The 21,908-nt window shown below is 57.2% G+C and overlaps 1 protein-coding gene across 1 annotated transcript in view; it reads right to left on the minus strand.

The window, feature by feature from the left end:
* The window catches only part of TSPEAR (thrombospondin type laminin G domain and EAR repeats), a 73,424-nt gene that overhangs the window by 17,902 nt on the left and 33,614 nt on the right, over positions 1-21,908 (minus strand). The window contains exons 2-8 of the mRNA XM_024239286.3: positions 19,673-19,911; positions 17,146-17,236; positions 15,967-16,123; positions 14,623-14,754; positions 13,471-13,697; positions 11,830-12,016; positions 8,852-9,081 (exon numbers count right to left, since the gene is read on the minus strand). Coding sequence (XP_024095054.3) covers positions 8,852-9,081; positions 11,830-12,016; positions 13,471-13,697; positions 14,623-14,754; positions 15,967-16,123; positions 17,146-17,236; positions 19,673-19,911 — 1,263 coding nt within the window. The remainder of the gene's footprint in view (positions 1-8,851; positions 9,082-11,829; positions 12,017-13,470; positions 13,698-14,622; positions 14,755-15,966; positions 16,124-17,145; positions 17,237-19,672; positions 19,912-21,908) is intronic.

A 21,908-nucleotide genomic window follows, 5' to 3' on the forward strand; every position in this document is an offset into this window, starting at 1 on the left:
CCCCCCCATTGGTGTCACCGGCTCCTGGTGGTCCCAGCATTTAGCTGGCCGAGTCCACAGCAGGGCGGTCATTGTCATTGGCTGTCGACAGCCCCTCCTCCCTACGCCAGGCTGTCAGAAGCCCTTTGCAGGTTGGAGTGAACCTGTCCCTCTGCTGAAGCTGGGGCCTTCTCCCATTCAGAAGTGAGGAGGTGCCCCCCAGGGGCTGTGCCAACCCAGGCAGAGGGTGTGCAGCGTGGGACCCGCTGTCAGGCCACTCCCAGATTCTAAGCGCATTAGGGACTCATAGAGGAGAGAAAAAGAATCTTCACATCAAAGGCCGTGCCAAACCCTGGCTGGCACGGGAGCCAAGCGGCCAGGCACCTGCTGGGCTGGGCAGGCCCCTCCCACCCACCCTCCAATGGAATTCCCCAGAGCCTGGCCCTGCTGCCCTGGCACGGTGCCTGGCAGCTCAGGAGCATCTTGCTGGGATGATGGTGCTTCCGGGACTTGGCAGCCAGGAGCACCTGGAGCCCCCAACAGCTCCCTCGAGGGCGGGTGGGCACCCGGTAATCAGTGGATTAGTTGCTGGGCAAAGAGGCCCTTGGGTTCCAGCTTTGATGGGGCAAAGAAAGAGGATGCCTCTGTGGTCTGGGAGTGCCAGGGGAGGGGAGGGAGGCAGGATGCACCCCTGGGGCTCCCTCCCTAGCCACCAGGAGAAGGCAGTTCCCCAACAAGCCCTGGTTGGTGGGGCACTGGCATCCTCTCCGAGGATAGCCAGCTAAGGCTGGACAAGCATCCTGGGCGGCCATGGGGGCAGCGCTACTGGATGACAGGTCACTCCCCTGACAGAACTGGGCTCAGCACACTCCCCAGCCAACTCTTGGGTGCCCCCCTGTGCTCTTCCCGGCCCTGCAGAACCCACAAGCCTGGCACCTTCCCCAAGCTGCCTAGGTCACTGCCAGCTCCTGTGTCACAGAGAAGACGGAAGTCATGGGGCATAGCTGCCACCTTCCTGGAGCCCTCCCGCCCAGGCTCTGCCCAGCCCCTTCAGGCTGTCCTGGGCAGTGCTGACCATGGAGAGGGGCCCCCACATGCAACCCCCTTGACAGATGTGCAGATGGAGACTCAGAGAGACACAGCCAGGCCTCATGAGGGTGCTTAGGGGCTCCTGCCTGTTTTTCTAACCACCACATGGCTGCCTGCCGGGCACCTGTCCCGAGTGGCCCCCACTGCGTCCTTGCCCCACAGCACCTCTTGCCCTTCCATCACCATGGAAGCAAGTACACACACGTGTGCATGAGTGTGCATGTACATGTGTGTTGAGCCATGGGCGGGACCCTTGGGAAGTGTGTGGCACCAAGTTGGGGGCCCAGCTGTGACGAGGGGTCCTTGCTAAGACGATGGCTGCTGCTGTCCTTGTGAGGACCCCACATGCCGACAGCTACAATCACAGAACCACCAAGCTTTGGAAGCTGCAACACCTTCTGAGGTCTGCAGCAAACTCACTTAGAAGCCAAACCTATTTTGGGGTCCACATTTGGTGACCGCGACTGCAGGGCCTACTCCATCAGCTCAGGGAGCAGGACCCTGTGCCTAGACTTCTAGGGACAGAGCTCACTCCTCCTTTGGTCCAAGCTGGGGAGGCCCAGTCATTGGAGGCCTGGTCTCTCCCACCTGGAAGAAGGTTCTAGAATTCCTGGTGGGATGGGCAGAAAGACTTTGAGGGCAGGCGGAAGAATGGGACATCAAACTGCCTTCCCCAGGGTGGGCAGCCAGCTCCTCACTCATATCTGCCCTGGGGCTGCAAAGTCCTGCCATGCCCACCGACCATTCCCTTGGAGCACTGCACTTAACCTGCAGTGCCCTGGGAACGCCCACCCTGTGTTTCCGGGAGAAAGTGAGGTCTGTGTGCACAGCTCTTCAAACCCCACCTGCACCCCACACCCCCGCAGACCCCTCCAGAAAGGGCGCCTCTCTACGGCACACACGCACTTTCAAAGCATTTCGGCTTCACCCGCTTCAAAGCTCTCACGTTCATGAAAGACATTGCAAAACTCAAACAGTAAACAAATGAAGACATCTCTAGGACCTAAAAGGATTTCAACACAATGTGAAAAATGTTGGCAAAACATGAAAGTGGGCTTTGTGAGTTTTGAGGAATTACTGAGTTGTGAAAAATGAGGCTCAGGCCGGGTGGAGAGGAAGTCTGTCCATTTGTGCGTGGTCCCAGCGCCTGCCCAGGGCCCTCATAAGGCGCGTGCAGGGCCTGGGCCATGACGGTGCCCCTAGCAGCCAGGTCCCCATTCCTGGAGTTCTGGTTCTGCTTCGGGAGCTGCAGCTGTGCTTCCTTCTGTCTGCTGCGGTCCTGCTCCAGCCCCTGCTCTTCTCTGATGTTTCTTTCAGGCAGATGTCACCCACCCCTTGGGACTTCTCCGTGGGTCGCTAGCCCAGACCCTCCCCTTGGCTCAGGTGGTTCCATTTCTGCCCCTTTGCTGCTGGCCCCCTTCTGAGGATGCCCGTGTGAGTCCAGGACCACTGCTCCAGTCCTTGGTGTAGATCAAAGCTGGACTTCACATGCAGCCTGAAAATGTAGAGTGGCCACCTTCTGGGCTGGGCTGCCACCTCTACCACATCACCCGTGACAGAAGCCCCGTGTTTTTCAGTAACCACGTTCCACGAACACCTCCCGACTGCCTTCCAGAACACACGAAGATCAACAAAGCTCAGAATCCAGTCCCGATGTCATTTCATGAAGAGCAGGTAGTCCATCAAAGGGATGGGCCCCATGAGTGAAGGGCTGAGACCCCACCATGGTGTGAGGCGTCCCAGGCACTCCCGTCACGGCCCAAACCAGGCTGCAGGCTCCATCCCCATGGGGCAGGCATAGAGGAGGCAATTCATGTGGACACAGGGACACCTGTGGATGCCCTGGCTCGGCTGCTTACCGCCGTGTGTTTGTGGCCAGGTCCATGCTCCTGAGCCTCAGTTTCCACACCTGTGAGATGGGTCTGAGGTGGAATTGCCAACCAGCTGAGGATGTGCAGACACAGACCACCTTCCAGGAATCTCCAAAAGGCTTTCCAAAACAGGAAGACAAGGAAGGCTGCCATCAGCAGGAATTCCAGGGCTTCCAGAATGAGGCTGTCAGGAGTGAAGGGAGCCATGCTCCACACACAGGGCAGGGGCCAGGGCTGCCAGGTCTTGTTTATCTGGGAGCGCCAGGCTGCCTGCCTGCACCTGATCTGGGCACCCGAAGGCAGAGCTGCTCCTGCTTAGGGTCTGTGGCAACTGTCCTCCTCAGTGGGTGCTGCTGGGAGCTCCTCTGATTCCTGGTGGGTGGCTTCTGGCCTCACCTCTTCACCCACGATGTAGGGTGTGGGATGGATATGCAGGGCCTCTGCTCTCCTTCTCCTCTCCCCACTCCCCCAAGCAGCCTGGGTTGTACCTCCACTAATAAACACCAACACCCGTGCCCAGGGTTGGTTTGGCCACGGGGCGATTCTCTGAGTGACACATCATGATCAGCTTCGTGTGGTCCTGATTTTATGGTAATGTCAGCACCCAGAGCCAGGGGCCGGGCTATGGCACCACCCACCTAGGCGATTTCTATGTTGGGACGACCAAATGTGCCATCCCTGGGGCAATCCCTCATGCCAAGCAAACATTCTCCTTTCATGCTTAAAATCACAGGACTGGTTCACCTACTTCGTACTTGGACCTGTGATCTATGTACGCTGCTTTTCAACAAGTTTCTAGTTGTCCCCTCCTGGGTCTGGCCCTCCCCTCCTTCCTTCCTTCCTTCCTTCCCAGAGGAAGAAAACACACCAGCTCTGCATGCAAGAACGCTCCCAGCTCTCCCATCTTCCCATCCCAGGAGCCCCTCGCTCCTGCTCCCTGGGGCTCTCGGTCCCGTCCCACCTCGGCGGCTGCTGCACAGGAAGGCCGTCCTGGCCTGGCCCCTGTGTCTCTGCCTTCCTCGTCTCCTGCAGTCTGTGCTTCTGTCACTCCTTCAGCACGCCATCCCTGGACACACTTTGTGCTCCTTGGACTCCACAGCCCCCAAACCCCCTCTTATGCCCTCCCTGACCCCAGACCATCTGGGCTGGCTTCTCTCTAGGACACACACCAGTTCTCATTCCAGAACTTTCCTTATGGTCATCTTTGGGTGGAGCCACCACTTCCAGTTCTGATCGCCTGCATCTGGTTGAGTACCCGGGCTTGCCAGTGCACCCCGGGAACACCGCCTAGTCCAGGGCTCCCACATATCTCAGACTGACAGCCAGACTGGGTCATATGACTGGCACTAGCCAATGAGCTGTGAGCACACGTGAGCACACGTGAGCACAGGGCCAAGCTGGGTCATGTGACTGGCACTAGCCAATGAGCTGTGAGCACACGTGAGCACACGTGAGCACAGGGCCAAGCTGGGTCATGTGACTGGCACTAGCCAATGAGCTGTGAGGACATGTGAGCACAGGTCCCGCTAGGCTGGGTCATATGACAAGCATTAGCCAATGAGCTGTGAGGACACGTGAGTACAGGTCCAGCTAGGCTGGGACATGTGACTGGCACTGGCCAATGGGCTGTGAGCACAGGTCAGGTCAGCCCCTTCCTGCTGCTTCCCCCTGTGTGTGCTCCTTGTCTGACTTGATATGAGAACTAACCCAATATGGCAGGAAGCCACTGACATGTGGGAGCCGTGCACGGCAGCAGCCAGTGTCCTTGTCCTGCGGGGACGCTGCGTACATCACTCGCCTTTAGAACACTGAGCCCTCCTACCTCCTGATATCCAGGGCTGCCGATGGAAAATCCCAGGCTGCCGTGGCTCCTGTGTGCTTTGAAGGTAACTTTCCTTTGCTGTCGCCCTCCTTGGGCTCAGCGCCCTTTCAGTCTGATGAGATCTGGGGGGTTTTCTTCAAGGCTTTCTCTGACAATTCCGTCACTGTCCTCACCCTCTTCTTTTTTTCTGGAACTTTGGTTAGCCAGATACAGACTCTCCTGGGTTGATTCTGTCTCTTTTCATTCTACATTCTAGAAGATACTCTTAACTTTATATTTCAGTCATGTTAATGAATGTCTTCTTTTAATGCCAGCAATTGCATTTTTAATGTCCAAGCTCTCTGTCTCATTAGTAGCATTCTTTATTTCATAAGTGCATTATCATCTTGAATACTTCTGGAGATAATTATAATTTAAAAAAATTCCTTTCTGTTTCTAGAGCTAGCTCAGTTTCTTTCAGCCTATCTTTATTTTCTTTAGCCTGACTCCTGCAGTTTTCAGGATTTTTGTCAAACATCCAGGGACCCTTAGCTGGAGAGGATGGCATGGGTGACACACAGCTGGCCAGGTACGCTCTGGGGCACTGGGGCATCTTGAGCACCTTGGTGCAGTGTCATGAAGAAGACACTGTAAATTGGACTTGGTGTTATCACAGGAGCTTTAGGATGACGGTGTTGGTAGATCTAGGATGATAATCTCCAAAATGCACTCCCCAACCCACTGCAGGGATCCTTTCTCTTGTCACCTCACTTTGTGATTTAGAATGCAGGGCCTCCAGGACAGCAGCCTCTCCGGGGCACAACAGCTGTTAGGAGACCTTGCCTAGTTGACGAAAAAGTCACTTGCGGTGCCTTTCCATCCAAGGTGCGCGACTCTGCTCTCGAGACCCCCTGGAGGCCCGCCCCCCGCCCCCCGCCAGCTCATCCGTTAGATGCTTGGAAGTGACTGCCTACTCCTTCTTTCAGGATAAAGCCTCAAGTCCTGCAATTGTTCCTTGTGTGATAACGTTTCAAATCCCTTCCTGGTTCTGGCAAAGCTCCTCGAACATGCTCCAGTGTGCTGGGGCTCTGCATGTGTGAGCCTGGGGCCAGCAGGGCGCACGTTCATGTCAGGGCACCAGTGAGATCCTGATGACACGTGACTGGTGTGGAGCCCCAGGTGTTTCCACGGGAACTGCTGTCGGCCGGATCGCCTGTGCTCTGCAGCTGCGCCCAAGTCCCCGAGCCACTCTTCTGTTGCTGCTCCATGTCACCATTTGCTTTTTTTTTTTTTTTTTTTGAGATGGAGTCTCACTCTGTCGTCCAGGCCGGAGTGCAGTGGCGCGATCACGGCTCACTGCAGGCTCCACCTCCCAGGTTCACGTCATTCTCCTGCCTCAGCCTCCCGAGTAGCTGGGATTACAGGCGCCCACCACCAAGCCAGGCTAATTTTTTTTTGTATTTTTAGTAGAGACGGGGTTTCACCATGTTGACCAGGATGGTCTTGATCTCCTGACCTCGTGATCTGCCTGCCTTGGCCTCCCAAAGTGTTGGGATTACAGGCGTGAGCCACTGCGCCCAGCCCACCATTTGCCTTTTTAGCCACTGTCCCCGCGTGTCGAGGCCTCCTTGGGAGTCCCAATTTCCAGCCCATATCATGCTCTTGGCCCCAGCTTGCAGCTGCTTTCGCATCTCAAACCTCACCAGCCTCAAGTCCAACTCTAGGTCAATGATTACTGGTCAGAGGGGCCATTCCTGCTGAGCCCTGTGGTCAGGCTAACCCATGACCGAAGGCTCCTGAACCCTTCTTCAGGTCTGCTGTCTGCACACCAGCACATGGCCACCAGCCCAGGACACCCTTGTAGTTTCCCAGAGTCTTAGCAGGATGCGTGTTGCGGTGAGAGGACTGTGCAGGGACCAGTAAGACAAGGAACTTATGCTTAGCTCTGTCCTGTGCCACATCAAACCAAGCAACAGGCCGCATTGCTTGGCTTGATCCCAGTTCTGTCACGGGTAAAGCCCTCCACTGTTCTGAGCCTCTGTGTCCTTGTGGGTAACAGGGACCAGTGGCAGCAAGCCCCTCTCAAGGTGCTGTGAGGGTGACGTGGGAGGATGCGGGCAGAGCTCTTGGCACAGGTGCTCTACAGAGTTGAGGCTCAGCCAGTGTGAGCTGCTACCACCACCTACCTCCTGAGGCTGTTACCAAGGCCAATGGCTGGAAGGAATCTTGCTCACCCCCAACCCCAGCGCACTGAGCCTCACTCTGCCCCCGCGCCAGGAGGCTCATCCCTCCTCTTCCTGGCCCTCAGGCACGCTCACCTGTTCCATCCATAGTGAGCTCAAGGTGTGTTCCTTCTGGCACTGCTGCCTCCTCACTTGGGCACCTGCGGCTCATCTGGGCGGCCACAGCAGCCTCCCAATGGCTCACTCCCTCCCAGCCACCGACCAGTCATCATCATGCAGCCCTGTCAGCCCCACAAGGGCAGGCTTCATGTATCACTTACAGCCTGTGACTCTGGGTGGTGACCCTGCTGCCTACTCCCAGCCCCACTGCCCTGCAGGTGCCCTCCCCACTTTCCCAGCCCTCACTTCCTCCTGGTGAGGGTGCTCCCTGACATCTGCTCTCCTCGTACCCTGAACATCCACGTAAAGCTGCCCTTCCCCACTGGATCACGAGTGCCTGAAGGGTGGGGCGGTGGTCACCTGGATGACACTGTGCCCCAGCCTGCCAGAGGGCTGAGCACGTGGGAGTCCCGGTGCAATTCTCTGCACGCATTAACGCGTGTGATTGGTCCCTGTGAGCCGCGGCTCCTGGTCCGGCCCCTGCGGGCTTCTCAAGGTGGTCACACTCCCGGTTTCCTAAGCTGCTCTCACTCCTGCTGGGTGGAGGGGCTCCAGGAACCTGCGACTGCTGAACTTCGTCTTCCTCCCTTCTGTTCTGAAGCTCATTCCCATGTGCTACCTGCAGGCTTGCTCTAATGAGATGTATGTATGGAATGTTATGTATGGAATGTTCCAGAATGCCTTCAATCATTTCAGCCATAAAGTCCCACCCACCACATGCACAGCCTCTTGTCTAATGCAGGGGTAGCTTGGCAAGGCCTGACTGTTGTTGCTGTTTTTCCAGACTCCCTGATGGGGGCGAGGGGTCTGGGCATCAGCGTCCGCCATGGCTCTGCCCCTCTACCAGCCTCACTGGGACGTGGCATGGGGGCAGCTCACGTGGCAAGAGTGGCCTGGGTTAGTCTCACTGCCTCGGGTGCAGAAGGCCCTGAGAACATTTCTGCAGGGGAATGAGTCGCCAGGTCAGGGGGCACAGAAGATTCCGGAAGGACACGAGGGAGGTGATGTCTTATGAGAGGCACACTTCCAGAAAACAGTGGGAGTGCTGTCACCGGCACTGCAGAGCCCCTGAGCTGCCCCCTCAGGGGAACTGTGGCTCACATAGAGGCTGAGCCCGAGGTGGGAGATGCGCCCCCACCTGTCCCGTACCTCGCACCTCTGCTCCGGTCACAGTCCTCGGCACACTTGCTGGGAGCAGGCAGCACGCTGTCCCCGCCCCAGGAGGTGGCCTAATAAGCACCTGTCTCTGCCTCAACTCAAAGGTCTCGTGGTGGCTGGAAGCAGCCAAGGGACACTTGAGGCCTGGAGGGGAGCGCCACATGCTGCCCCGACCCGGCCCCCATGCTGCCCTGGGTCAGAGCCGAGCTGCCCAGCTGCCACAGGGCCAGGGCCCTGACGCCCATACAGACTCAGATTAGACCGCGGGAGCTTCCGAGGGGAGGGAGGGCCTGTTCTGAGCCTGGGGGCTGCTTTATGGAGAACACCACGCCAGGGTGGGGCAGAGCCAGGGTGCGCCTCCTGCCTCATTTCCAGGCACCTGGACTGTCCCTGGGTGCACAGAGGCTCTCAGGCAAGGGGCTCAGACGCTAGGCAAGGATCCTGTGCCGTCCAGAGGGGCAGGCCCTGCCTGGGTTTTGGGGTCGCGGGTGCAGAGCAGCACTAGGTTTGGCTCTCGGTGGACCCCCAGCCCACATCACCTGTCCAGCAGGTGCACATGACAGACACAGTGGCCAGCAATGGAGAGCCGGGGCTCATGCCGGGGGCCTTACCGGGAAGGACTGGAAGAGCTGGAAGGAGCCCAGGAGTCGGATGTAGAGGTGTGAGTGCACCTTCGTGGAGGTGCCGTTGAAGGTGTTCGCCACCACCAGGAACGAGTAGGGCCCCACACTGAAGAACTCCCAGTCGTAGGCGCCGGAGGTGGCAATGGTCTGGTTGGCCTCGAAGAGCCGGGTTGCCGGGTTCCACTTGTAGATGACACTGTCGATGTTGTGGTTGTCGCCTGGAACCAAGGGACTGTGCTGGGGGCAGGGAGGCAGATTCCACAGCCCCATGGCAGCCCTGACGGAGCCAGAGCCCAGTCCAAGTCCCTGCCCCGAGGACCGAAGACCCACGAGGGCAAGGCCAGCCGTTGGGGACATCCTTTCTTACCTTGAGCCTCCCGCCCTCAGCCCCTTGCTGACTCCACCTCTGGGCCATCACAGGTGCCATTCCCATGTGGAAATGCTTGGTGGCCCCCACCGCCCTCGGGATAGGTGTACATCTCCAGGGCCTCCCTGTGTCCTGGAGGTGGGGCCCACCATGTCCTGGCCCCACCGCCCACGGCTCCTCAGCATCCCCACAGGCCAGGCCTTCCCACGCACTGCCACCTCTGCCTGGAGGCCCCTCCTTCTCCACTGTGGAGCTCCCCCATTGGGTGGTCATGGGCTCAGGGGGGTGCAGAGCTGTGGAGCCTGGGCAGGGTTGGGTCTGGGGGTCCTGCAGGCGGGGAGATGCCTCAGACCCAGGCCGGCTCATGGAGCTACACAACGGCAGGTACTCGTGGTGGCCGTTCAGGGCAGTGTTCTGGCCTGGAAAGCAGGTGTCCCAGTGCCTCCCAGGCCAGTGCTCCTCACTGTCTCTGCTGGCACAAGGTGGGACATCTGCCTGTCCTCAGGAAACAAGGCCATGGAGGCCATCCAGATCCCATGTCCTTGGCAGCTGTCCTCCACCGCACACCTGGCCATGCCAGCCACCAGGCCAGTATCCCCACCATGGGCCTGGGCCCACCACCCAACATCTGCCCTCCCTGTGCTGGTCAGACCTTTCCTGCTGGGAGGCTGCTTAGTCAGTCAGTCAGTCATTGAGGTAGTCAGTCAGTCAGATGTCAGTCAGTTATTACAGTTAGTCAGATAGTCATCAGTTAGTCAGGCAGTTAGTCAAGTAGTCAGTCAGGTAGTTTGTCAGTCGGCCAGGTAGTTAGTCAGTCAGTCAGTCAGTCAGCCAGCCAGCCAGCAAGTCAATTAGTCAGTGAGGTAGTCAGCCAGCCAGTCAGTTAATTTGTCAGTCAGGTAGTTGGTCAGTCAGTCAGCCAGCCAGCCAGCCAATTAGTCAGTGAGGTATTCAGTCAGTCAGTCAGTTTGTCAGTCAATCAGGTAGTTAGTCAGTCAGTGAAGTGGTTGGTCAGTTGTATCAGTCAGTCAGTAAGGTAGTCAGTTGGTCAGTTAGGTAGTTAATAAGTCAGGTAGTCAGTCAGGTAGTAAGGTAATCAGTCAGTCAGTCAGGCAGTTAGGTAGTCAGTCAGGTAGGCAGTCAGTCATCAGTCAGTCAGTCAGTCAGTGAGGTAGTCACTTAAGTCATTGAGATGGTCAGTCAGTAAGTCAGTCAGTTAGTCAGGTCGTCAGTCAGTCCAGTAGTTAGGTAGTCAGTCATTAGTCAGGTAGTTAATCAGTCAGGTAGTCAGTCATCAGTCAGTCAGTGAGTGAGGTAGTCAGTTGTCAGGTAGTCATCAGTCAGCCAGTCAGATAGTCAGGTAGTTAGTCATCAGTTAGTCAGTCAGTCAGTCAGGTAGTCAGCCAGGTAGTCAGTCAGTCAGTCAGCCAGTCAGTGAGGTAGTTAATCGGTTAGTCAGTGAGGTAGTCAGTCAGTCAGTCAGTTTGTTAGGTAATTAGGTAGTCAGCCAGTCAGTTCAGTGGCTAGTCAGGTAGTTGGTCAGTCATTAGTCAGGTAGTTTGTCAGTCAGTCAGTCAATTAGTCAGTGAGGTAGTCAGTTGGTCAGTTCGGTAGTCAGGTAGTCAGCCAGTCATCAGTCATCAGTCAGGTAGTTAGTCATCAGTCAGGTAGTCAGTGAGTCAGTTGTCAGGTAGTCAGTCATCAGTCAGTCAGGTAGTTAGGCAATCAGTCAATAAGTCAGGTAGTCAGGTAGTCAGTCAGATAGTTGGTCAGTCAGTCAGTCAGTGAGGTAGTCAGTCAGTCAGTTAGCTAGTCAAGTAGTTAGGTAATCAGTCAGTCAGACAGTCAGGTAGTTAGGTAGTCACTCTGTCAGTCAGTCAGTGAATCAGTCAGTGAGGTAGTCCATCAGTCAGTCAGCCAGCCAGCCAGTCAGGTAGTTAGTCAACTAATCATTCAGTCAGTCAGACAGTCAGGTAGGTAGTCAGTCAGATAGTAAGTCAGTTAATGAGTCAGCCAGTCAGGTAGTTAGTCAGGTAATCAGTCAGTTAGTGGGAGAGTCAGGTAATTAGTCAGGTAGTCAGTCAGTCAGTGAGTGAGGTAGTCACTCAATGAGTCAGTTAGTTAGTCAGCCAATCAGGTAGTTAGGTAATCAGTCAGTCAGACAGTCAGGTAGTTAGTCATGTAATTAGTCAAGTAGTCAAGAAGTCAGGTAGTCAATCAGTCATCAGTCAGGCAGTCAGTCATCAGGTAATTAGGTAGTCAGGTAGTCAGTCAGTGAGTCAGGTAGTTAGTCAGCTAGTCAGTCAGTCAGGTAGTCAGTCAGTCAGTTTCAGACAAGGAGGGAGGCTGGCAGGCCTTCTGTGCTGGGAGTCAGTCTGGCAGTCCATGTTTCTGGGGTGGCTGTGCTGCGGGCAGGTGCCCCAGGGACCACCGGTAGATCTCCCTCCCCCAGACAGTGAGGAACGGTCCAGAACGCACGTTCACCCTGTGCTGCATGTGGCTTATTGTTTTCTGATAAGATATACATTCGCCCTGCCTGCAAGTCTTGCTCTGCCCCCGGAATGGCTGCCTCCCGGTGTAAAGGCCACACCTGCCCTACCTTCCCGGTGGTTGGCCACCGCCAGGAAGTGCTCCCCATCCACCTCGAAGGCCTCCCAGTCTCGGGCGCTGTGTGTGGCAATGCTCTGATATGGGGTAAACTTCAGCTTTCTGTGGCTCCATTTGTAAATGACAGAGAACTCCTGACCCTTTTCATCTGGTTCAAAATTAGCCACTGCCAGGAAAATCTGAAAGAGAGTAAACCGGGACCACGTGGTTCTGCTTGGGTCGGTGCCAGCGGCCTGGTTTCTGAGGGCTTCTGAACATCAGCATCTCTCTCCAGATCCACGGCTGCTACGTGGTGCAGGGACAGAGGACCGAGGACCCCGCATTACAGGTCATCATGGTGGGGTGGGTGCAGAGCCGGTCATTACATTCATCAAGACCCTTGAAAATGTCCATATTCTTTACCCAATATTTCCACTTCTATTGCTATCTGAAGGCAAAAAACACAAAAGCCAAAATTCCCAAATTCAGGAAAAGCTTTATGCACAAAAATGTTCTTCGTAACCCAGATGACCAGAAAAACTCATCAGAACCTGCTCTCCTGTGTTACGGGTGTGATCACCACGCAAAGCTGTGTCAGGGCAATGTGTGTAAAACACGAACATGGCGCAGTGTGCCCGGGGCTCATGGTGTAGCTGTGTGAACATACAGAATGAGAGGCAAGGCGCACGGTTCGTGGACGATGTGCTTGGCGGCAAGGACACCACATGACCCTACGTACTTGCTTGGATGATGGAACAGAATATTTTCCCCTTTGCTTTTCTGAATTTTCCAATTGTTCTTTGATGCAAAGTTGTTTTTTAATAATAAAAAATTAAAACCTTATGATGTCATCAATCAAAAAAAAAAAACCTAGTTATTCACCCGCTATGCTGGATGCAAATGCAGCCTGCATGACGGTGGCTGTAAGCCACAGGAGAGCAGTTTCCGTCTGCTGTGTTCACTGCTTTAGCCCTGTGTCCAGGCAGGGCCTGGTGGGTGTGCTTGGCACATTGTAGTCCAGTGAGTGACTATTTGGGGACAGTCAGGAGGTGCTGTCTCTAGGACATGGCTATGTGGAGTCCAGGGAGTGGACGGAGCTGGGAAGAGGAAACTCAATCCTTCCCATTGAGATGTCAACCGTCTCCCAGACCCACCACCTCGACCCTCTGCCCAGAGCAGCCCTGACAGGAAGGTGGCTGCCAGCCTGCGAGGTCCCACCCATGGCTCCCCTGAGCCTGGCCTCAGCCTTGCATGTGGACATCATGTGTCCTCAACATTTGAGGAAAGGAAGGATCAGGAAAGTCCATCTTCTAATGTCTTTCTGAAATGATTTGTGGGTTCTTGACCGGCTCATGTAAACACTCTCAACAGGTTTTAAATGTAGTGACGAGGGGTCTATGTAGAACCAGATGGCATGTGGGAAATGGTCTGGTCTTCCATTTTGCGGGAGGCAAGCAGACTGTCTCAAAGTCACATCCTGGATTGAGGGTGGTGGGCTAACGTGTGCAACTCTGTGAGCCTTTTACCGCCTGAACGAGGTGTTGACACCGTGAGAAACTCCTTTACCTGCAGAATCAGTGTGGGGGGCTCCGCCCGTGGACTCAGGGCTTTCCAAGTGAAAGGGGATGGAGAAAGTCAGCGAACACAGACTTGCCTTTTTCCCAATGGTGAAATGCCTCCAGGCCTGTGCTTGGTGCGTGGGGATGTTCTGATATGAGACGAACTTCTCTTCGGTCCACTTGTAGACGGCAGATGTGGCTTTGCGATTGGCTGTGGCCACAAAGAGCCCCACCTGAGGGATGCGGAACACCTCAATGCCCAGGGTCTCTGAGTTGGTGAACAAGTTCTGATGCTCCTCCACGTAGTCCAGTCTTTCTTTGGCTTGTGATAGAAACATCGTGACTCGGTTAAGATTTCGAAGAACGGAAATCCAGAGCAATCCTCGTGGGAGAGCGATTCCCAAGCCCCAAGCCACAAGCCATGACTCCTGCACCTCAGCCTCGGGCATCAGTTTCCACATTTCACTCTCACAGGAAAGGCCTGTCAAAGGGAGGCTGCTCACTGCTACCAGGGGCTTTGTGATCTGTGCAGCTCCCAGTGAAGTTTACACGTTGTGGCCTTGTTAAAAGGCTCACTGCTTCTACGGCAAGTTGTGCCCTTGATAATGTGAAAGAGAGTTAGCAGCTCACACACGTGCTAGGCAGAACCCGTGCCCATTTCCCACGGGTAACCTGTCTGGAGCATCTATCGCCACCTCCACTCACCTCCCCAGCAGCTGGAACAGGCTGCTGAGAAGGCTCTCTGTAAATAACCTTTCAGGCTCTTCATCTCCTTGGATCTCATCTCTGATCTAGCGGACAGGGAGGGTGTGGGCAGAGGCGGTGGCTGGGCCACCCTACCAAGGAGGCTGGAGGGAGGCAGGCCTCGTCTTCCTATAGTTTGGGAAGGGGTACCACGCGATGCCCAGCCCTGTCAGCCCGTGTGCCATGCCCTGGAGGTTCACATTTCCAAATGATATGCACAGGCTCGAGACTCCTGGTGGGGCGGTTTCCTGTCCTGAGTGGTGCCTGCCCTGAGGAGGGCCCGTGGCTGAGAGTCCTGTGGCTCTAGGGAGGGCAGTGTCCTGCCCGCCGCTTGCTTTGGGGGTCAGGATTGATGCTGCCTCTCACTCTCAGAAGTGCCCCAGCCTGACGGCCAAGCCTGAGGTCATTCAGAGGTGGCTGAGGTGCCCGCTTTCCTAGCCTCCACTCCCAGTCACACTGTGCCAGAGTGGCATGCCAACGCCCCGGGTGCAGGGCTGCCTCACCTGCTAACACGGAGACCCACTCATTGCCAACACACAGGTACAGCCCCTTCCGGCTAGCATCAAACCAGAACTGGGCATCTTCCACCTCGGTACACGGTGGCTGGGGTCCCAGCGTCACTCGAATGTTGGTTTCTGAGGGGAAGACCAAGAAGATGAGTATCTAGCAAGCCAGTGCCCCACAAGGAAGACGACGCAGGAAGAGGCCCCCAAACCAGGCTGCCCTGCCTCAGCCTCTGCACGCGGGCCTGGAAGGGCCCCTGCAGGCACCTTGGCACAAGCCTGCCACATCGCAGGCGGGGAAGTGAGAACCTGGCCTACCGGTGACGAAGGACATCACGATGCCTCCTATATGGTCAGCCCACCCTCTGCCCACTCTGAAAGGCGTGGCTTTCATCCCATTGAGACAGAAAAGGCCTGCTCCTCTGAGAGTCCTCAGCGATTGCACAGGGCGTGGTCCCCTCTCGGGAGGAAGTCCCTGTTGACACCAGTGTATCTTAACGACCGCTTGGCTTGGATCTGTGACGGTTTGATCTCATCACTTCCAGTAGTCACAGCCCACCATGGGTCCTAATTCTGCCACCTCTTGACTCTACATGGGACATCTGTGCACCTGCCAGCCGGTGCTGGCCAGCTGTGTGACACAGTATACCATGCGGCCTGGATGTGTTGGAGGTGGGGGCTCCCCTACCTTGTAACCGCTAACCCTGAGGCTCGGGGGCTTGGCTGTTCTCCACCTCACTGTCCCTCGGGGTGGCCGAGAGCAGTGGGGATGCGGCGGGGAGGGGCATTTCAGATTCTCCATGGCAGGAGTGTGGTTTAAATAAGTACAGTCACCCTTGTAACTTCACACAAGAGAAAGCCAAGCGGGGAGGCCCTCTGGGCCGGGGGACTGTGGAAGACTTGAGTGTAGGGCCAGAGTGGGCTCGACTGGGGTAGGCTGGTCTGGATGATGGTGGGACAGAGGCGGGGTGGGGAGAAATGGCCCAAACGCTGTCCTTGGGGGGCAAAAGGGGATGAGGGATGTCAGATAGCTCTGGACAAAGACTTTCTAAAGTAAGTTAGGCCTGCTGTCTGCCTGGGGTCCCCGGGAAGGGGCTGGATGGCTGTCGTGGGAGTGCTTGGAGGGAAGGGCAGGATGACACTGGCCTGTCTGATGGTGCCGCCTGCCTTACTATGGGTGGGCCCCGAGTATCGCCCTGGCCAGTGTGCCTGCTGCCCCTGTGGCGGTGATGAGAGGGGCAAGCACACGGGAGGGGCTGAGAGCTGAGCTGAGTTCCCACCTGGTGTGAGGCCAGGGCTCTCGCGTCTGCCTTTGGTGTGGGGGCGGGTGGCCCCCTTACTAACCATAGGGATATTTTAGCACCTCGTTATCTTCTGGCTTCCCCGTGAGAGCCTGCAGGACCCGTGGGATGGACAGCACCGCCAGCGGGGCGTTCCTGCTGGGACACAGCCTTGGGGTGGCGTCTGAGCCCGGCAGCAGGACCAGTTGCCTCACCAGGCCCTGCAGAGAGAGGGACAGCTCCTTCAGGCCCACGCTGCTGGGGAGGGACCTGCTGAGGAGGGGACCACTGAGCTTGGCCCATCCAGACCCTGGAGGAGGGTCGGGTGGATGGACTCTAACCTTTTGCAGAGCTAAGTGGGAAGAGTTTACATGATGGTTACTGAGGAGGCCATGGAAAAAATGGTGAAGAATTGCCCCCCTTCCAAGGGAAATGAACCACAGAAGGGTTTTTTTATGTGAACTTAGAGTGACTGGCTACTCTGCTCATCTAGCAGCCCATCCACCCATCCTGTTCATCCATGCATTCATCCATCCATCTGTCCATCCATCAATCCAATCCATTCATCCATCACTCATCCATCCATCCCTCCACCCACCCATCCATTCATCCATGCATTCATCCATCCATCCACCCATTCATCCATCACTCATCCATCCATCCCTCTATCCACCCATCCATTCATCCATCCATTCATCTTTCTCTCCATCTGTTCATCTCTCCACGCATCCATCCATCCATTTGTCCATCCCTCTATCTGCCCATCCACTCATCCATCTGTCAAACCATGCATCGATAAATATTCAGAGCATCTGCTATGTGCCAGGCATGGCTCTAGACAATGGACTCAGCAGGGAACAAAGGCCTCTAGCCTCATGGAGTGAGGTCCCCGCTCACACGTGAGTGGAGACACAGGCACCGAGCAGACACACAGCTGGCCGGAGAGCAGTAGGCCCTACTGAGGAAAGACAGCTCCAGGGAAGGGGCTGCAGGGCAGAGTGTGGGCATCGGCTCAGCATGGTGGGGGCAGCCTGAAGAGGACCGTTGGGCAGGGACCCAAGACCATCAGGGAGGAGGGTGCCAGGAGGAAACAGCAAGCATGGTAGAGACTCCATGCACGCTGTGCCTTCTTTTCCCAGTTAGCACATCCAAGGATCTGTTCAACTAGAGCAGTAGGACAACTGGCCTGGGGCAGTCCTATCCCGCAGCACGGGTGTTGGGAGGGCAGCCCCTCCATACTTGCCGTGAACAGGCCTTTGGCTCTCCTCCTGTTGCCAACGAAGAATCGAGCTCCTTTCACTGATAGGGTGGCTGGGAAGGGCACGTCGGCCATTCTGAAAATATCAAAGGACTGTGTTAGGGCCACAGGAGAGCGGTCGCCCCAGTTGACTCACAGAAGGAACGGGAACAAGCCCCTCACTAAGCAGCGTGCATCTGTGCTGTGGCTGCCACACAAAGGATGGCACACAGGGCCGATTGCCTGCACAGCTCTGGAGGCCAGTAGCCTGGATCAAGCTGAGGCAGGGTTTCTCCGAAGGCTCCAGAGGAAGACGCTTCCTCAACTCATCAGCTTCTGGTGGCTCCACGTGCTCCCCGTGACCTGTGGCCATGTCGCTCCAATGTCCGACTCTCCCCGTATCTATCTCCTGGTAAGGATCCTAGTCACACTGGAGCAGGGCCCGCCTCACTCCAGGATGATCTCAGCTTGACTCGATGACTGCAAAGACTCTGTTTCCAGGTAAGGTCACATTCACGGGTGCTGGGTGGACATGAATTCTGGGGGGCACTTCACCCCAGGGCCAGGGCCTCCTGCAGAAGTGTGTGGTGACATGCTTAGCGGTTCTTCCCCATCTCATGGTAACGTGCAGTGGCTTCGACCTGCACAGGGCCCTCCAGCCTACTCACCCTCCCTCCACTGAGCCTCTGCACCATCACCCGGCCTGGGGTGCTGGGACAGATGGCTTCAGGACAGGAAGGAGGCTGGTGACCCATGAGGGTGTCAGGAGCAGGCGGTCTTGATGAGTGAGTGGAGGCTGAACTCCGGAGATGGAGCAAGGTGGGTGCCCGCTGAGGGACGGCGTGGCTAGAGCTCCTGGGCGGAAGAGCAGGGGTGCCTTCGGGCTCGCCTCCCGCCCACGCTGCCACTGTCTCTTGTAAAACACCTGCTCCTTCCAGTCTTTGCTATCTGGCTGCAGCTGGCCATGGTGAGCTCAGCTCCTGCCCTGCTGTCCCAGAAGGCCCCATCCTCTGCACACAGCTCGGCCTCTGCTAGGGTCCAGGCTTCTGGCCCCCCAAGCCCTGGCCTGTACCTTCCATGGCAGCCTGCCAAGGGCTTAAGTTCTTCCATGGCCACATTCGGCTCCAGGCCTGTGACTCCTCATGTCCCACCATCTTCCCCAGGAAGTCCACTTTTAAAACATTCGGGGAACATTCCTAATCATTATGCTTTCGACCCTAATTTCTTCCTTTCTCCTGAGGAGGCAGGTGAACGTTTGTGCAGGCCTCAGGCGCTGCCGCCGCATCATTCCTAGCTGCTGTGGCAAAGCCAGAAGTCAGGCAGCATTCACGTCCAGCCAGAAGGACTTTCTTTACGGGGTAGGAAGCCACTGCTAGATCAGGTTGTCTTCAGCCTGCACAGCACGTTCCTGGGAGGCTTCCAGCTCTCGGGACCTGAGAACTCATCACCCTCCTAAGGGCCCTAATGAGTCTGGGGTATGGTGGGAGAGAGGCTGTGATAAAAGTGTGTTTAAACTAACTGCATAATAAAAATAATTATGAGATAAGTTTCATGACAAAACAGAAGATCCTACCTTTGAAAGTAATATCTGAAATAATTTAATATTTAATAGATTTAATATAAACTGGATCATTTACAATTAAAAAGACAGAAGCGCAGCCCTACTCCACAGTGGTAGATCCTGACACGGGTAACCAACTGGCTGAGCTATGGGGACCGAGGGCTCTTGTCCAGGGGACCTACCGTCAGGCCACAGAAACCAGGCGATGGCAAAAACGAGAAACAAACTCGGCTTCCAAAAGCCCCCTTGTGTCCAAGGCTACAAAGGATAATCTTGTACTCATTTGGAGTTTCTGTCAACATTTGCTCCCTCGTCCACGAGGAACATGCCGTGTGGAGTCACGAAGCCAGGCCTCGGCCTCCAGCCTGGAGGTTGGGGAAGGAGTTACTCTGACTTCCTGCTGCTGCCTGTTGTGATGTTAACGCCCTCCCCACAGTGCCAGTCCCCTGCCAAGTCCCCTGAGCTACTTCTGGAAAAGGAGTGCGCTTGGTATGATCGCCCTTACCTGGTTCTAAGCCACTGACTCTGATGTGTGGCGGGTTTTGTGTTTAAGGCTTGGAGAAACATTAAAATCTGGGTTTTGACAGGAGCGTGCTTCATAAACGCTCCGCGGGAGAGGCCCATTCCCCTTCCAGCCCGAATCCAGGGCATCACTCACCACCTGTTCTCGCCAGTGTCCACTCTGCCCACAGATGGTGAGCCTGCCTCACCCCATGCAGCCCTTCAGAGGCTGGCGCGGACCCTGACCTGACCTCCCATGGTCAGCCCCTGCCTCATGAATGGCTCTTGCCCCCTGGGCGGCTCCTGTTCTGTGGATGGCTCCTGCCCCTCCACCCCATGGCTCCTGGCCCCTGGTCGGCTCCTGCCCCAGGACAGCTCCTGCAGGTGTTGCTTGGCGAGCATGGCTGAAGGGCGCCTGGCCTGGCAGGACTCTGAGGGCCTCAGGTGCACCCTCCCCGGCTGGGTACCTACATGTCCACCGGGAGGCCGCAGTCCGTGGTGAGGGAGAAGACGCCTGCGGACACAGCCAGGACCAGTGTGTGCCAGCGGCTGTCCACCAGGGCCGGGCTGCGGAAGGACACTCGGGTCTGCCAGGCGCCGGCCGTGTCCTCACGAAGGAACAGGAAGTGCAGCTGGGCAGGTGAGAACCGCAGGCCGAGCAGCAGCAGATCGCTCTCCTCTGCCACCACCGTCAGCAGGTACTCGTTCCTCTGTGGAGAGCAGGCCAGGCTCAGGACGGGGCTGGGGTAGGGGTTGGGTGCACGGGCAGGGCAGATGGGAATGGCAGAGGTGATGAGCACAGGTGAGAGGAGCAGGGGCTGACTGGAGGGGCAAGGCGAGGGGGCACAGTGGATGGGACGGGCAGGGTGGATAGGGGCCTTCTAATTAGCCCTCTAATGGGGAGGGATGGGGTTGATGGAGCACTAGGGCTGGTGCGAGGGGTGGAGCTGGTGTGAGGGGCGGGGCTTGTGTGAAGGGGTGGGTGTGCGAGGGGGTGGGGCTGCTGTGAGGGGACAGGATGGGTGTGTGAGGGGCAGGGCTAGTGTGAGGGGGTGGGGTGGGTGAGGGGGTGTGGCTGGTATGTGAGAGGGTGCAGATGGTATGAGGGGTGGGGCTGGTGTGAGGGGGCGGGGATGGGGTGGGGATGGTGTGTAAGGGGGCAGGGCTGGCGTGTGAAGGGTGGGGCTGGTGTGTGAGGGGTGGGGCTGATGTGAGGGGGCGGGGCTGGTGTGTGAGGGGGCGGGGCTGGTGTGTGAGGGGGCGGGGCTGGTGTGTGAGGGGTGGGGCTGGTGTGTGAGGGGGCGGGGCTGGTGTGTGAGGGGTGGGGCTGGTGTGTGAGGGGGCGGGGCTGGTGTGTGAGGGGGCGGGGCTGGTATGTGAGGGGGCGGGGCTGGTGTGAGGGGGTGGGGCTGGTGTGAGGGGGCGGGGCTGGCGTGTGAGGGGGCGGGGCTGGTTGAGAGGGTGGGGCTGGTGTGTGAGGGGGTGGGGCTGGTGTGTGAGGGGGTGGGGCTGGTGTGAGGGGGTGGGGCTGGTGTGTGAGGGGGCGGGGCTGGTGTGAGGGGGCGGGGCTGATGTGTGAGGGGTGGGGCTGGTGTGAGGGGGCGGGGCTGATGTGAGGGGGTAGGGTTGGTGTGTGAGGGGTGGAGCTGGTGTGAGGGGGTGGGGCTGGTTGAGAGGGTGGGGCTGGTGTGTGAGGGGGTGGGGCTGGTGTGAGGGGGTGGGGCTGGTGTGTGAGGGGGCGGGGCTGGTGTGAGGGGGCGGGGCTGGTGTGTGAGGGGGCGGGGCTGGTGTGTGAGGGGTGGGGCTGGTGTGTGAGGGGGCGGGGCTGGTGTGTGAGGGGTGGGGCTGGTGTGTGAGGGGGCGGGGCTGGTGTGTGAGGGGGCGGGGCTGGTATGTGAGGGGGCGGGGCTGGTGTGAGGGGGTGGGGCTGGTGTGAGGGGGCGGGGCTGGCGTGTGAGGGGGCGGGGCTGGTTGAGAGGGTGGGGCTGGTGTGTGAGGGGGTGGGGCTGGTGTGAGGGGGTGGGGCTGGTGTGTGAGGGGGCGGGGCTGGTGTGAGGGGGCGGGGCTGGTGTGTGAGGGGGCGGGGCTGGTGTGTGAGGGGGTGGGGCTGGTGTGTGAGGGGGCGGGGCTGGTGTGTGGGGCGGGGTTGGTGTGTGAGGGGCAGGGCTGGTGTGTGAGGGGTGGGGCTGGTATGTGACAGGGCTGATGTGTGAGAGGCGGGGCTGCTGGGCCAGGGACAAGGCTGGCACCAGGCAGTAGGGACCGGCTTAGTCAGGAGCACGGGTCCGTGGTAAAACCCAAAGGCACCCCCACACACTAGGATGGCTAATGCCCAAAGAACAGAATGTGTTATGCTGGCAACAGTGTGGAGAAACTGGAACTCTTGCCCTCTGTTGGTGGGAATCTAAAATTGTACAGCCACTGTGGAAAACAGGATGGCAGTTCCTCAAAAAGTTATAAACAGAATGACCAAATGATTCAGCAATTCCACTTCTGGGTCCATTCTCAAAAGAATCGAAAGAGATACCTGTACACACATGTTCATAGCAGCTTACTCACAATTGCCAAAAGGTAGAAGCAACACAAGTGTCCATGAACTGACGGATGGGTAAACGCAGTGTGGTCCATCCACATAGTGGAATATTAGCCAGCCATAAAGAGGGAAGGAAATGCTGACACACGCTGCAACATGGATGAACCTTGGGGA

Source organism: Pongo abelii, chromosome 22 (genome assembly GCF_028885655.2).
Source record: "Pongo abelii isolate AG06213 chromosome 22, NHGRI_mPonAbe1-v2.0_pri, whole genome shotgun sequence".
Classification (NCBI taxonomy): Eukaryota; Metazoa; Chordata; class Mammalia; order Primates; family Hominidae; genus Pongo; species Pongo abelii.